Source organism: Podarcis gaigeae (assembly GCF_964106915.1).
Source record: "Podarcis gaigeae genome assembly, chromosome: 8".
Lineage (NCBI taxonomy): Eukaryota > Metazoa > Chordata > Lepidosauria > Squamata > Lacertidae > Podarcis > Podarcis gaigeae.
The window spans coordinates 41,111,322-41,127,961 of record NC_139684.1 but is presented as its reverse complement, the minus strand read 5'-3'; the positions used below and the strand labels follow the sequence as shown (position 1 = coordinate 41,127,961).

The window sequence follows — 16,640 nt, the reverse complement described above, 5'->3', positions numbered from 1 at the left end:
TGCCTTTTTGTGATGTCTGCTTTAGCTCTTGCTTGGAAAAAGCTACAGATTGACATGATTTCCTAGATCCATTTCAGTTGGGGTTTAGGGCCGGTTTTGGCACAGAAGCTGCTTTGGTTGCCCTGTATGATGACGTCTGTCAGGAGAGAGATAGGGGAAATGTGCCCCTGTTAATTCTCGTTGGCCTCTCAGAGGCTTCAGATACCATCAACCAAGATATCCTTCTGGATTGGCTTCTTTTTGTTTTATTCAGTATTTTGTGTTCTCATTTTGTATTTTTATGTTGTGAACTGCCCTGTGATTTTCAGACTAAGGGTGGTATACAAAATAAGAAAGTAAGTAAGAAAGATATTGCTAAAACTGGAGGGAGTCAGGAAGTAGGGTATGGGGATTTCATTGAAGACACCTGCCTTCTCACCCCCTCCCCAGAAGAAGAAGAGGAGTTTGGATTTGATATCCGGCTTTATCACTACCCTAAGGAGTCTCAAAGCGGCTAACATTCTCCTTTCCCTTCCTCCCCTACAACAAACACTCTGTGAGGTGAGTGGGGCTGAGAGACTTCAGAGAAGTGTGACTGGCCCAAGGTCACCCAGCAGCTGCATGTGGAGGAGCGGAGACACGAACCCGGTTCCCCAGATTGCAAGACTACCGCTTTTAACCACTACACCACACTGGCTCTCTTTGAAGTACTGCCCAGTTGCCTACCCCCTGCTACAGGGATGCTTGAGAAGATGGGAAATAGCAAGGGTGAAGACACCCTGCTTCAGAGTCCTTTGACAAAGGAAGCCTTCCTTCTTCTGCAGTCCCATTGCCTGAATTTACAGTCTTTTTCATAGGTCTGATATCGGGACGGGCCATAGCTCAGTGATAGAGCAACTGCTTTGCATGCAGAAGGTCCTAGGTTCAATCCCTAGCACAGGCATAGGCAAACTTGGTCCTCCAGATGTTTTGGGACTACAACTCCCACCATCCCTGACCACTGGTCCTGTTAGCTAGGGATGATGGGAGTTGTAGTCCCAAAACTTCTGGAGGGCCGAGTTTGCCTATGCCTGCCCTAGCATCTGTCTGAAAATTTGGGGAGCTGCTGCCAGCCAGTGCAGGCAATACTGAGTGTGGGTTTGACTTCACCTGAGGCAGCTTCCTCTGTTCCTGTGGAGGCAGCGATTGTCATACATAGCAAACGGAATGAGCAATTGGTGCCATCCGCCTACGGCCAGGAGTTTCTGTCAAGAAGCTTTGAATACCACTCTAGCAATGTGTTAAGCAGGTTCTAGCGAAGTTTCCTCTTCATTTAACATTGTCCTCCTAGCTTCCTTTTAGCATCCAGCTACGGAGCCCCAGGCTGCCTGCGCTGACCCCTCTGACATCAGAGCAACAGAGCAGTGGCAGGCAGAGGAAGCATGACACCTCTTCTTGCCCAGGTCCCCAACCACATCAGAAAAGCCCACTAGCCACTTCCTGCCAGACGACGCGTGCAGCCTACACGACCTGTAAAGGTGCTAGTGCCACATTCGAACATTTGGTTCTTAAAGGCGTCATGGCATTTTCTCACTTTGATGACACTGTTACATTTCTAGAGTTTTGCTCTGTGAAGAGGCCGTATAAAGACAGAAGAATCTGCCTCGCAGGCACCTGCCAAAAGGTCTCATCTATGTCTAGCCCAAAGTGAGATGACTAAAGTTTTTGCCGGCAAATTCAATTCAGAGCAGACTCAATCAAGAGTGGGGTTATCTTTCTCCCATCAGAAAAGGACTGTCCCCATTTCAGCGTTAATGCAACCATTTCTTGCTCGGCGGATTCAGCGCCAACGCCTACTGTTAAAAAAGGTCTGGTTTTTTTCTTGTGTTTGTTTGTGCTCTGCAGGAAAATGTGACAGTTCCATATTCCTGCCTCTAGCATTCCACCCCCCACCCCGGTCCTTCAGCTTCCATTGCCTGCAAATCATTTTCTCTGAATCGGGTGTGTGTGTGTAATGGTTTGTGCATCTTGCACAAAGATGTCTGCAGGAAACCCTCAAGCAGGACCCCAACACAAGAGCACTCTCCCTTCCTGTGGTTTTCAGCAATGGGCATTCAGAAGCATTACTGCCTCCGACCAACCATGGTGGCACAGCATAGTCATATTGGCTAGTAGCCATTGACAGCCTTAAACTCCACGAATTTGCCTAATCCTCTTTTTAAAGCCATTCAGGTTGGTGGCCATCACTGCTTCCTGTGGCAGTGAGTTCCATAGTTTAACTATGTGCAGTGTGAAGAAGCACTTTTTAAATCTGACCTAATCTTCTAGCGCGGGTGGCGCTGTGGGTTAAACCACAGAGCCTAGGACTTGCTGATCCGAAGGTCGGCAGTTCGAATCCCCGTGACGGGGTGAGCTCCTGTTGCTCGGTCTCTGCTCCTGCCAACCTAGCAGTTCGAAAGCACGTCAAAGTGCAAGCAGATAAATAAGTACCGCTCCGGCGGGAAGGTAAACAGTGTTTCCGTGTGCTGCTCTGGTTCACCAGAAGTGGTTTTGTCATGACCCGGAAGCTGTACGCCGGCTCCCTCGGCCAGTAAAGCGAGATTAGCGCCGCAACCCGAGTCGGTCACGACTGGACCTAATAGTCAGGAGTCCCTTTACCTTTACCTTTAATCTTCTAGCATTTAATTTCATTGAATGACCATAAGTTCTACTGTTGTGAGACCACGAGAAGAACTTTCTCTATCCACTTTCTCCATGCCATGCATAATTTTAAACGCTTTGATCATGGCACTACAAGTCCCATCACCATCCCTGACCATTGGCCATGCTGGCTGCGGCAGATGGGAGTTGTTGTCCAACAACATCTGGAGGTCCACAGATGTTCCCCCACCCCTGCTTTATGATGCCACCATAAAGCGGTGAGCCTTTAAGGAGTCCAAAGACTCATTTCTTGTGTTGATTCTCTTATGCAGTCACCACTCCTTAACTGACCGAACAGCAAAGTCTTCCCCATTCTCCCTCCTCCATCCAGACCCAGTGACCAGCAGGAAATGACTGCTTGTACCAAAGTCACTCAGAACAAATATTGGCTCAGACGCAAGAGATGGGGAAAAGCTGTTCTCAGAAGGGTCATCTCCTGGGTTTCTAACAGCAAGCCTGAGAAGCAGATCTAAGGGGGCGGGGGATGAAGAAAGGGCGTATGGGGAAGAGCAAAGGCCACACTCTCTGACCTGAGTTGACAATAATGAGGAGAGTGCTCTGTACATGCTCAGAGGTGCTGCCATGTTAAAGTAGGAACAAAAAAAAGTTGCTTTATATAAGATCTGTCCTATTTATACATCTGCCTAGTCTCCAGTGGTTCCTCGGGGTCTCAAGCAGCTCCCTCCATCCCCACATCACCTGTTAGTGGATCATTTGATCTCAGACTTGAGGAATCTGTGGCACTCATTTTCCCTGACTATTAGCCATGCTAGCAGCAGAAGCTAATGGGAATTTGGAGCCCAACAAGATCTGTGTGTGTGTGTGTGTGTGTGTGTGTGTGTGTGTGTGTGTAGATGTTTCTAATCTGTTTGGAAATAGCAAAGTGAGGCAGTGCGCTTCTTCTGATGGCATGATTGTTCCTTCCTAAACATCCCGGCACGGAGACCTGAAAAAGGGCTCTTTAGAAACAGGGACAATAGCCATACAGACATTTCTTTGCCTTCTATTCCAATCCTCAGTACCTACCCCACCTTGCCGAACTCTGCCCAGAAGTAGTCAGGGTGCTGCTGGACTGTTATACTTACTGGGGTGGGGAAAGAGATGAGAAGTTTGCCTCGGCCCAGTATACCTGAAGGAGCGTCTCCACCCCCATCATTCTGCCCGGACGCTGGGGTCCAGTGCCGAGGGCCTTCTGGCGGTTCTCTCATTGCGAGAAGCAAAGCTACAGGGAACCAGGCAGAGGGCCTTCGCAGTAGTGGCGCCCACCCTGTGGAATGCCCTCCCATCAGATGTCAAAGAGAGAAACAACTACCTGACATTCAGAAGACATCTTAAGGCAGCCCTGTTCAGGGAAGTTTTTAATGTGTGACATCTTAGTGTATTTTTGGTCTTTGTGGAAGCCGCCCAGAGTGGCTGGGGAAACCCAGCCAGATGGGCGGGGTACAAATAATAAATTGTTATTATTATTATTGTTGTTGTTGTTGTTGTAAAGTTGTCCAAGCAGAGCCTCTGGTGCCAGTCAGTGTAGACAAGTGATTGCCAATGGACTTTTTCACTGGAGATGCTGGGGATGGAACTAGGGACTCCCTGCATGCAAAGCAGCTGATGCTCCCTCCCATGAGATACAGGCCGCCCTCTGTGACACTGGGAGTTCAATGGCACATCCTTGGTATGGCATATACTGAACTTTCCAATCCCCCCCCCCCCAGCTGGTTTGGACTACAGCCCCTATCAGCCCCAAGCAGCACAGTCAATGGGTGCTGTTGTCCAAACCAAATAGGGACATCAGGCTGCGGAAGGCTGTTGAATGTTAAATAAGCATTTACAGTGTGTTTCCAAAGGACTTCATATAGATCAGGGGTGGGAGACGTTTGTCTCTCCAGGTGTTGCTGAACAGCCGCTTCCGTCAGGCACAGGCAGCATGGTCAATGACTAGGGATGATAGTTGTTCAGGCACCTGTGGAGGGGCAAAGGTTCCCCACACATTACCTAGCTGTAATCCTTACACCACCCTTGTAAGGTAGGCCATAAAATATGGAGGAGGCCAAGGCTACCTACAAAGCATTCATGGCAGAAGTCACATTTGAAGGGAGGAATGGCTGGTTTGTAGCTCAGTTGCTTAGGTTGCAATCCTGTACTGTACACATGGAAGCCCCAGTGGGTCTTACTGTTAAAGTACGCATAAAATTGCATCAGTCGCTATGTGGCACCAGCTGTCCAGCATTGGCATTAGTCCATACAGCTCTACAGGTGTTCCGAGCTGGCAGTGTTAGGTTTCTTGGCGCATCCTATCAACTTATTCACTGTTGCAGCTCACTTGCTGAATCCCTCCAACCCCCTTCACCATCAGGATTTCTCAACACAAGAGTGGAGTTTTCCATTGCTTCAATGACCTCTGTGCACATTTAAGAGGCAGGCAAGGAAGTGCAAAGGGGGGGGGGTGAAGTATAATGAAGTCGTTAAGCACTCTGGCCTCATTAAAAGAACTTGACGAAAGAGACAAGGCCTTTGAAGTTGAGACAGCCGTGATGATTATGGCCCTTGAAGAAGCTACAGGTTGGGGCTGTGTTGTTGACAGAAGCCAGGCAGGAGATAAGATGCTCCTTGCATCCTGCGTCACCCCTGATAAAAGATGCTGAGCATTGATTCAGCTGTCAGGCAGGCAGGGGGAGAGACTGAAAACATGAGACTGAAGAGGGGCCTGTGGTGACGAAACCCAGGCTTGTTAGTCCCACTGGCAGGAGTTAATGAGTCAGTAGGTGGTGTTCTTGGGAAACAAGGACTCCTGATCTGAGCCAGGCTTATCTCAATTGGCTCAGGCTCAGGAAGTCAGACTGTTTTGGCATTCCAGTTCTCTGGGACATTTGCAGCAGAGAAAATCCACAACACCTGCTAGCCTTGCTGTGGGACTAACAGCTCGCCAGGCTAAGCGATACTTGGCTCCCTAAACTGCCAACAAAATCTCCCTTCTCTTGAACTGGGAAACCTGCAAACAGAACCTGAGCACAAGAGCGCTCTCCCCTCCTGCGGTTTCCAGCAACTGTATTCAGAAGCATTACTGCCTGCAACGTTGGAGGCAGGGCATAGCCATCATGGCTAGTAGCCGCTGATAACATGATCCTCCATTAATTTGTTCAATCCTCCTTTAAAGCCATCTAGGTTGCTGGCATCATTGCTTCCTATTGGAGTGAGTTCCAAGGTTTAACTTTGTGCTAGGTGAAGTACTTTCTTTTACCTGCCCTGAATCTTCAGCTTCCTTGGGTGCCCATGAGTACCGCTCCCCTTATTGTATGCCAGGCTTCCTCAACCTGGCACCTTCCAGATGTTTAAGATTACTCCCATCAGCCACACTATATTATGGCTGTGCTGGTGGAATTTGAAGTACTAAACATCTGGAGGGCACCAGGTTGGAAAAGGCAAACAGGAGGGGCCCCAATACCCTGATGGACAATTTGTACGGCCCACACAGGAGCCTCTTTCTCATGCAGATCATATTGTCCTTTCCCACATAATCTTTGCTGAGCCCTGTGCCTGGGATAAGAGTGACCTCAAACAGCCAACTCACTTGGGGAGATTCAAACCTGGGGCATGGGCCCCTTCCTATCTAAAGGCCAGGAAATCTGTGCGGCAGTACAGGGGTTAAGTCTGCTTGCATTCCAAAACCATTTGGAAGAGGCTCCAAGAGAGCCATGCCTGATTTCAGCCAAAGGCAGCTCAAGCAAGGAAGATCTGCAGGCTGGGAAGCGTAGCATTGAGGCTGCTGCTCCCCCTAGTGGAGACTCTGCTGTCTACAGCACAATGTCCCCATCCCTCAGAAACCTCAAAATCTATGCTAGGAAGTAAATTAGGCCAGATATATAGAATGAGGTGACAGAAGGTGGACTGCAACCCTTGTAGGGAGGGCTTCAGTTTTGAATCCTCTTCATCTGAAAAACTGCTCCCTGGGAAAAAAATGCATATCGGGGTGACTGGCAGGGCTCTGCAGGACTCCAGCGGAAGTTGTCCATTTTAAACACTGTACCGTGAAACTTCCCAACTGTAAAATACTCTAGAGGGCATGTAACCCCACCCCTAGGATGTGCTGTGAGGTGCCCGTTTTGAGCAGATTCTTCGTACTAGAGACACAAACAGACACCATATACTGTAGCTTATTCACAGCTTTTATTTCTTTCAAGTCTACTTTGGACCTGCTGATCCATTATCATGATACCTGGATGATAAAACCTTGCAGTACCTTGCAGCGTGTAACAGCTTATGACAACCTGAAATGGCCGCCTCCCCCTCTAGCTTCTAAAAAGAAAGGATTGTTACTTGGTGAAAAGGAAACCCAGAAAGGTCATTTCAACAAAGATCTTTTTCCTTTTTTGTGGGGGGTGGGGGGGGGGAAGAGAAGAGAAATATTGAAAAACAAGAAGACGACAATAGTCCGATTGCTCCAGTGTTAATGAAAGGAAGCCCCTTCTCCACTCCAGGTTCTGGCATACCTCCCACCCCCACCCTGAAATTCTTGAATACATACCTCTTTTTTCTTTAAAAAATATACTTTAAAAAATAATGCTCCATAAAAATACTATTGTTCCTAGTCAAACACAGATATTGCAGTATCAACAGTTAACTGTTTTGTTTTTCTCTCTATAAAATGTGAAAAGAGTATTGTCACACCGATAGATGTAGAAAAAAATCCCCCACAGATAACCTACATGGCAGCCTCAGGCAGCATGGTGGCTCCCGGGAGTTTTGGACGACAACTCCCAGCTGGTGCTGATGGGGACTGTGGTCCAAATCACCTGGAATGCACCGGGCTGGGAAAGGCTGCATGTAGAGTTATCACAAAAGCCGGTACAAAATGAGGAAGGGTTTTTTGGGGGGAGGGGGTGCAGAAGGGAAAGGGAGAGAAAGATGCATGTGGCTAGGAATGGCTTCCTAACCTGACTTGGGGATTCTGGATCCTTTCGAAATGCCTTTCATGGGCATTTCCATGCACTCCCAGCGTTTGCTGCCTCTGTTGCAATGGCTGGCTGAGTGGTAAGCAATTTGCTCCCCAAGGGCGTAATAAATAGTCCTACAAAGTGCCTGTGTCCCATGCTTGTTCTTCTTCTTTTAAATAATAATTAAAAAACCCCAAATGACTTAACAAAAACCACAGGCGATATTTCTTTTTTTAAAAAAAGGTTTAAACTACAGAGTTCCCCACAAAATGCGTTCTTGCTATATAAACCGCAAACAGGATGAGGGCCAACAGTGCTAAAATCTTAGTAAAAGCATCTTAATAAAATATACCCTCTGCGCTGAAGTTACATATGGAATGTCCAACCGGAAGTACAAAGTGGGCCCAAACAGTTCGAAGTGGGCGAGGCTGGGGTTCCCCGCTGCATTTCCCATTCAGGCGCCTACATCGAATCCCATCACCTCTGAGCTCCGAAAAATGAAGGAAGGTTCCACCTGGCAGAGGAAGGCAGGACAGGAGCCGAGGAAATGGGCTGCCTACTTGTTAGATGGAGGCCGAGGGAAGGGTGAGGGGTTGTGCCTCCCCACTGTGTGGGGAAAGGTCAGCAAGAGCCCCGAACAGTCCCGATCCACCACATGGCGGTTGCCCTCAGTTCTCGGAGAGGGAGAGTGCCAGCGCCGCTTGCAGTGCTGCTTCTTCATCAATGCTGTAGTCCTGGAAATGAGGACAGAACCATTGCAGGCAACCAAATGGAAGCATTTCCCTCCCTGCTCCAAGCCCCGTCCCCAATATTGCTTTACCAAAGACTTCATTTTTTTCTCTCTCCTCCTCCACATCGCTCAGAGCAGTGTCCTTGATTCCTCACCCTTCCCTTCCACCCTCTCAGCAACCTTGTGAGGTAGGCCAGGCTGAAAGGTAAAGACTGGCCCAAGATCACCCACTGAGCTTCATGAATGCGCAGGGATTCGAATCCAGGTTTCCCAATGTGACAATCTAAACACTACCCTGGCTTAAAGAAAATAAAAGGCTTGGGACAAGATTAAAATCTCAACAATTATGTCCAAGTTGTCTAAAAGGGAAGTCTCCTTATAAGAGTGGAGTAGAAAGAACACCTACTTGAGCCCTCAAATGGGAGGAAGGTGCAATTTCTGATACAACAGCATCCCCATCGCCCCACCCAATATCAGTTTGGTCCATGATTATCATCAAAGATTATATTTTTATCCCTCTTTCCAGGCCCAAAGGACCCCCAAGGAAGAACATGTTAAAGAATAACAACAAAAACTGCAAAGCAAGCCACAAGGGAGCCCTAATTGCCAACCCACAGAAAGCAATACTGAGCACCAGGGCTCCTGACCGCCATCTAATGCACCCCATGTAAGTTTGGCAGTAGGTACCCACCACAAATGTGTCATAGGAGAACTTGTGCCTGTGCAGAAGATGCTGTAGGAAGTTGGCACTCTTATAACTGGGGTCACCCCAAGGCATGGCTGAACAGACTGGGCATACCTGGAACACAGAGGGGCAGGAGGAAGAGAAGAAGTGGACTGTCAACTAAAAAGGAAAGAACCAGATTAGCCCATTCTAAAGCAACAAAGTAGCACACTAAATCAACAACGAGATTTGTATAACCACACACATATGTGCATAGAACTGCCTAGGGAAATAATACCACTATAATTTATTGCATGTGTATAATTAATTATTTTTGGTCCTACTCTTCCACCAAAAACGTTCCCAAAGCAGCCTACAAATCATGAAAAAGAGAAGAAGCCCATGCCCTCAAAAAATTCACAGCACAAAAGGAAAACCTATTGGGAGGGAGGAGGAAATAGGCAAACGCAGGCACAAGTTCTTAGTTACAAGTTGTTCTGATGACTAGATGGGATGGAAAACTTTGAGAGGAATTGACAGAAGCTGCTAGTCTCTCATCTGTAGCAGTGAGGTAGTCCTGATTTCCATCTCTTCCCTCCCCTGTTTCAGCTATTATCCAAGACTTGCTGCACTGCCTGTAGACTTCTGCTCAGAAAATATGACAAATGCATGCCTTGCTATCCAGCAAACACCCTAACTGCACACAGAAAAGGCTTCCATGTTTTCTTAGGAGGGTGACAAAAGTTCTGATGGAAAGTCTCCAGTTTCCACAGCACACACCTGGGGTTTCTTTACCAATTTTAGGAAGCTGCCTTAGAAAGTTAAGCTATTGGCAGAACTACCTCAGTACTGACTGGCAACAGCTCTTATGATTTCAAACAGGGGACATTCCTAGTCCTACCTGGTGACTGAACCCACAACCTTCTGCCCTACTACTGAGCTATGACCTTTGCTGTGTTGGTATTTGCCATACATGGCTCCTGAGGAGCTCAGGCTATTTCTTTAAAAATATTTACACCCTGCTTTTCTCTGGAACCCCAAACATCAAAAGCAGTTGGCAAATGAACATGCATACGCAAATCAAATGCATTAAATACATAATGTAAGAATAGCCTGCCAGATTGGGCTAGTGGTCAATCGAGTCCAGCCTCCTGTTGTTACAGTGGCAACCAGATGCTGGTGTCAAACCGGCAAGCAAAACATGAGCACAAGAGCCCTTTCCCTTCCTGTGGTTTCCAGCAACTGATATATTGCTGCCTCCGATTATGGAGGGCGAGCATAGCCATCAAGGCCAGTAGCCATTGATAGCCATCTCCACCATGAAAAATTAAAATAATCAATACCAACATAAACTAAACAGCAACAAGCTTCTTTCCTGCACCCCATCCTGTGTTGCTTTGGAAACACCTATTGGTACCAAATTGACCAGATCTCCAAATTTGGACCGATGGAAGGTGGACCTCAAAACAGAACTGCTACCCTAAACTCTCAACATGACCCTCTCCAGGGCACTTATCTCCTCTCTTTTATCTTGCTGCAGAAAAGGCATCACCGCACTGCCTCTGTCCATTTGAGAAGCTGAATAGAGATTAAATGAGCTGGAAACAGGCACAGCACTCCATGCCTGGGAGCGGATGCACATGCACCTACCAACTCCGCACCGGGAAAGAAATCAGATGTGCACAAACCTCACAGTTCACTGGACAGTTATACCCCTCTAGCTCTACATCAGCAGAGGAGCTGAAGAGCAGCATTTAACAGTCTGCAGTTCACAACCTAAAGCAGCAGGTAACTCAAGTTGTGCCATAGGCAGGATGGGCAAACCACTACACTGGCCTTTCATCCTGCTTCTGCCCCCCCCCCAAACCCCCAAACCTGTATATGGGAGGGCACAATTCCCAGCCTCTTTTCCATTTAGATCCATGGCCACTCACCACTTTGTTAGGGTCGTTGCGGTGGTTTTCCATGCAGTGTTTCACCAGCTCTTGCTGGTCCAGGTTCCGCGCTCCACAATAGGGACACACAAATGTGGACCGGTTTGGGATATTGCTGGAAAAGACAGCAGAAATTTGGAAGAGTCACCCAGGAGAACAGCGCCTGTGTGGTGCTTGCCAATGCTCCCTTTCAAAAGAAACCCCCCATGGACAGCATGGCTCACTCGTGACAGCTTCAAAACTAGTGGTTAACCTTGCAGAGTTAGCACACAGCTCAGAAGCTGGTTGTATATGGTATACTTGCTGATTTTTTTTTAGTGGCAAAACAATCGCACAGAGATATTAGGTGTGCAAAATAAGAAAGCTGTGTTTCTTACAGGAAATACATGCTGGGTGGTAGAGTTCCTAGTTCCAGCTAATTAAGCTGGAGATGCAAAGGAGCCCTGCTTGCTCTTTGATATCTGCAGGAGAAAGTGACAAAAGCCTCTCCTCCTCTCTTCTCCAGAAGCGGCAGATATCAAGGAAGAGGCGGTGAGTGAGGAAATGAGGTCAACAACCCTAAGAATGTCAGCCTAGCACTTTAAGAGGTCAGAACAGGTTAGTTTAGAAAGGCAGTCTAAGAAGGTTCCTTCATCTATCCACTTTCTCTCCATGCAAGCCCCATCAGCCCAACACTCTAACAGAATGTAGCGTCTTGTCCAACAGGTGAAGATTAGATACCTGGGAATGGGTTGGGACGTCGGGACAACAGGAACAAACTTTGGACAGTTGGCCATCTGCTCCTGAACCTTAGTACAGGATGTGACATGGGATCTCATCTTTGCGAGGGTCACCTGTAAAATGAGGAATGGAGACAAAAGGATTCTATTTTTCTTCCTAAGAATGTGCTGTATCCTCTTAACGTAAAAGCTTGGTTTCCAGGTAATTGTCACACACTAATTAATTAAGCAAACTGTATCGCTCTGTACTCAAACTGTCTTCTGTGCTACTTTGAAAAGGGGCAAGGTGGCCACTTTAAGGTTGCAAAGGAACTTTGAACTGAACATCAAGCTGTTCTTCCAGCTGCCAAACCTCAAACCACATGCCCTCCAACTGAGGTTTGTAAACTTCATTCAGCCAGTCCATGACTTGTCCTTACTAAAGTTTCATGTTGATTTTTAACTGTATTTTTATTGCTTTATTTCTTATATTATAATTTGAATACAAACTATAATACAATGTAAATAATAAAAGAAGCAATAAAAACAATTAAAAATCATGCAGCATCTAGCACTGTGCATTACAATTGCCACAACAGGCAGAAAGACCCTCAGCAATTTTCAAGTGACCGGGGAGGGGGGTGGGAGGAATTAACCAGCATTCCCTTGTGGCTCTAAACATGGCACCTGCCCTTGCCCACGTGGCTCATGAAATTACCTTTTTGCTACAGCCCCGGCAGGGAGCCTTGAAGGAGGAGAGCTGCTTCTCTACACTGGAGGCCTTCTCCACCTTTTTGGGGTCAAAGGGCATGCGGCAGAGTGGGCAGAGAGGAGACGGTACTTGGAGGCATGGCTGCAGGCATTCCCCACAGAATCTGGAAAAGAAACAGAGACTCACTTTGCTCAGCAAGCCTCGAGAGCACTAGGAGTAATACAGGCATACAAACTCTTATCACCAGCCAATTCAACAATAAAGGCTGGCCAGATTCCTCTCCCAGGATAAGATGCTGACAGTTCTCCAGCCAAAAAACATAAAAACATTCCTGAAAGCATGAAGTAGCTAATGATAGTTTAGCTTTCTGTATGTCCTAGATTATGAAGTGCCCCCACACAGAATTATTAGCAGGGTGTTCTCAGACTATTTTCAGCACCTATGGGGCATAGGGTAGAAGATGGCCTAGTCTTAAAGCACGCAATAAGCTTTCTGTATCACAAGCAAAACATTCTATTGTATGCTGAATACTACAGAGCACCAGTACATACTCTGGAATGCTACACACCACTTGCTCAGAGGTACAAAAATCTATTGCAGTCATTTATGCATCTAATTTTGATGAGCTGCTCATTGTCTCTTGCCCTTTATAACTATTGAGCACTACGTGCTATGAAGTCAAAGAGCACTCTTGTGCATCCATCAGGAAATGTCTGCCTCTGAACTTGGAATAAGAGGCTACAGGAATCTGAGCAGTAACTCAAAGAGCCTCGGGCCAGAGAATGGCTTTTAGAAACAGGCCAGAGATCAGGGATCGTGGCAACTTTAAAGTTCTTTTATGCCTGCAGGATCAGAACCTCTTTGGTGGAAGAAACTGCAGTTGGTGGAAGAAACCGCAAAATAACCACTGTACTGGAAAAGGGAGCTTGAGGCTATGCAAGGGAATCCAAGAGGCCGAAAGGACAATCTGCCAACCCACTTGCAAATGCTCTGGTCTTTCAGCAAATTTCATCAGCTTTATGCTAGCAGCTAGCGGCAAGTAAGTTTTCTGCTTCTGCCCTCACTCTTGCTCCGCTAGACATATGCCAAGTGAGTTTCCTCAAAGTCACTCCTTTCCTCTTGGCTACCTTGACTAACTTTTAAAGGGAAATCCTCTGCTGCGGCTCTGCACTTACCCATCAGCATCTCTGTTCCAGAAGTCTTCACAAGAGGCAATACCAAACGAAAAGGCAGAGGCCTTTCCCACCACTGAGTGCAGGAGAAAAGGGTGGTTAACCCTATTACCACAAGTGAACTTTGTGTTGTGCCACAGGAGGGCAAGGTGATTTTATATAATACAGGAACAGCACAGTCGCTGCCTGAAGTGCTTCCCATTCATATTAGTGAGCAAAGATTAGAATTGAGGAGGGAGAGGATTGGGGACTGTTAACAGAACTGGCTACCTATCTGTTTTTGAGAACAATTCAAAATGCTGGTTTTACAACCATAAAACCCTCAATAACTTGGGACTTGGGAACAAAGAACCAACTGCTCCTTTGCGCATGTCTGGTTATTAAGATAATCAGTGTCCTCTGCCAACCAAAGTGTAATTGGTGGTGATGAGGGACAATGCCTTTCTAGTGGCAGCATCCTCTAAGAGAGATACAGCTGAAGAATATCTAGCAAATAAATTTTAATACATTTATATATTGCTTGATTGTAATAAGACCTTGAACTGGCTTACAAAATATGAAATGAAATATGAATATGAAAATATGAATGAAATAATGGAATTATTAGGAAAAAACCTGTTAAAAACAACTATTAAAAAAATTCAAAAGTTATTTAAAATAAATGATAAGCTAAAAACACATGTGGACGCCGAAAAGGGTACAGTGAAGGCATTTGCATGATGTCAACAGGCAGGGGCTCCCAAAGTGTAGCTGCTGCCACACTAAAATATAGATCTTTTAAAAACAGAGTGTTATGTTGCAATTGTAAGTGTCAGTTCTGCAGATGGAAGCAGTCATGTGGGCATATATGGGGAAATGTGATCTCATAAGTAAACTGGTCTCAAGTTGTTAAGGGCTTTATATGCCAATAAGTAAGACCTTGAACTAATGAGCTGAGGTGTTACAGGTTGATAGAATCTCACTCCTGTAATTGTAATTGTGCTGCATCATTCTGCACTAACTGCAGCTTCCAGATCAAGTGCAAGGGAAGCCACACACAGAGCTAATTACAGTAATCCAGTCTTGAAGTAACTAACACATGAACTACCATGACCAAGCTTTCTTCATCCAGGAGCAAGTGCAGCTGTCATACTAATCACAGCTAGTAAAAGGCACTTCTAGGCACTGAGGCTACCTGGACTTCCAGTGACAAGCTGGATCCAGAAGCATCATGCCCTAGACTACAAACTTGCTCCTTCAGCGGAAATGCAAGCCTATCCAGGGTTAGCAGTTGACCAATTTCTCAGACACAGAAACCACGCCTCTGTCTTGTCAGAATTCAGTCTAAGTTATTCCTCATCCATCTCACCACTGTGTCCAGGCACCAGTCCAGGGACTGCAGGGATTCTTCTGATTCAGATGTTCAGACTACAATCTGCATCAGCGCCAGCATCATACAACAATGCTGCCTTGGACTGATGGGAATCATAGTCCAAAACATCTAGAGAAGCCTTCACCAATCTAGTGCAAGCCATATGTTTTGGACTACAACTCCCATCTCCCCTTCCCATTCACCATGCTGGCTAGGGCTGATGGGAGTCATAGTCAAAAACACCTGGAGGACACTAGGTTGGGGAAGGCAGGCAATAGCACTTCAAGGTCTTCCCCACACATTCTGTCCAAGATCCTTTTCAACTTGAGGAGTCAGGGATTGAACTGGGGGCCTTCTGCATGGAAAGCAGATGGTCCAGCATGGAGCTATGCCTCTCAGCCACCTCATCTGTTAGTTTTCATAATGCCACAGCATCTTTTTGACTTCTTACTACTACTGAAGATACAGCTCTCTTTCAGAATCTGTCTCCTCAGGAGATGGTGCTCCTGAGCAGGTTTTCGCCTCCCCATGAAACCTTTTAGAAGATTTAGACTGCAAGCATTAGAACTCTGAAAAAAATCATTGCAAGAACTGGTCTGAAAATATTCAACAGTTTCAGCAGACAAGTTTCAGGAGTGCTAAAATTCACTATATCATCACACAATGCAACAAGGGTTTAGGTGTTCAAAGTTTGAGGTTGCCATGCACATAGCAATGTCTGGTAAAGGCTTCAGTATCAAAAAGCTCCCAAAGATCTGTGTTCACAGGAGCACAGTTAGGACTCACAATAGACTCCTGCAGGATTATGTTATTCAAAGGATTATATTACCCCACTTTCACTCGCACAGACAACTCAGTGAAATTTCATAAGGCTATTCCATAGTTATCCTCTACTGAACTTTCTGTAATAAGCATTATCTTTCCTTTCACACACAGCATGTAACAATACTGTAGGAAAAGGGTGGTGTGGGTCCAATTCTCCCAGTATTCATGGGAACCAATGATTCAGGAGCACCTCTCTCTTTTTAAGAGAGTATCTCCACAAGTGCACCCTCCTTGCTTTCTAGAACAGCCGCAGATTTGCACTATGATACTAGCAGTTTTGTTTATTATCTTCTTCCTAGCGATCCCTAGTATGAAATTCACCTTCCCCACAACACGGTCCACATCCGTTACAAGGTATCTGCTTCAGCCCCAAAGTCTTATTCTTGGCCAACACTGCCATGTCAGTGTTGCACCACAAATTCACCTCCTCATCCCCCTAACATACTTTCTCCCAACCTAGACCCCACTTTGCTCTATGCCTTAGCATCCTTACGCCTGTAGTTCCTCCCTTGGTCACCCCCTCAAATCTTCTCCTGCTTTCTCCCAAATCGGGCAGACACCTCCAATGCTGCCCCACCAGACCCACCATCTCCTCCTCTAACGCCACCCACTACCCCCGTTGCACTTGCTGAAAGACGGGCATCATGTTTACAAGCGGTCCGCCCTCGGACATGACTGCGCGTACCCCCCAGCCCCCAGGGCCCCTGGGCTCTCACGTGTGCCTGCAGGGGGCGATGCGCACGGGGCGCTGATAGACCTCCAGGCAAATGGGGCAGCTGAACTGGGCCTCCAGCGCGGCGCCGGCCTCAGGCGGGTGGGGCGGCGGCGGGGCGGGCGAGGGGGCGGCGGCAGAAGGAGTCGCCTCGCGGGATCCGCCCGCGGACACCAGCAGGCTCCGGAACATCGCGGCAGCCATGGAGGACGAGGAGGCGGAGACGACCCCGGCCCAGGGAGGCGGAAGCGGAAGC

General features: G+C 47.0%; 1 protein-coding gene and 1 long non-coding RNA gene across 6 annotated transcripts in view; one reads left to right on the top strand and one right to left on the bottom strand.

Moving 5' to 3' along the window:
- LOC310851939 overlaps positions 1 to 9,001 on the top strand; it is a 26,874-nt gene extending 17,873 nt beyond the window's left edge. The window contains exon 3 of the long non-coding RNA XR_014567918.1: positions 8,843 to 9,001. This is a non-coding gene — a long non-coding RNA (uncharacterized lncRNA). The remainder of the gene's footprint in view (positions 1 to 8,842) is intronic.
- On the bottom strand, positions 6,801 to 16,640 carry RNF166 (ring finger protein 166). 5 transcript variants are annotated; one of them, XM_083754589.1, is made up of 7 exons: positions 16,389 to 16,633; positions 13,500 to 13,572; positions 12,331 to 12,487; positions 11,635 to 11,747; positions 10,915 to 11,029; positions 9,008 to 9,115; positions 6,801 to 8,320 (listed from the first exon to the last, which is right to left on the bottom strand). In XM_083754589.1, exons 3-7 carry the CDS (start codon positions 12,421 to 12,423, stop codon positions 8,255 to 8,257), a joined length of 495 nt encoding a protein of 164 aa, XP_083610715.1. In that variant the 5' UTR covers positions 12,424 to 12,487; positions 13,500 to 13,572; positions 16,389 to 16,633; the 3' UTR covers positions 6,801 to 8,254. The 5 variants fall into 5 exon arrangements, with proteins under 5 accessions (XP_083610715.1, XP_083610717.1, XP_083610716.1 ...); XM_083754591.1 differs by lacking the exon at positions 16,389 to 16,633 and adding an exon at positions 16,135 to 16,290; XM_083754590.1 differs by lacking the exon at positions 13,500 to 13,572 and having other exon boundaries at positions 16,389 to 16,640.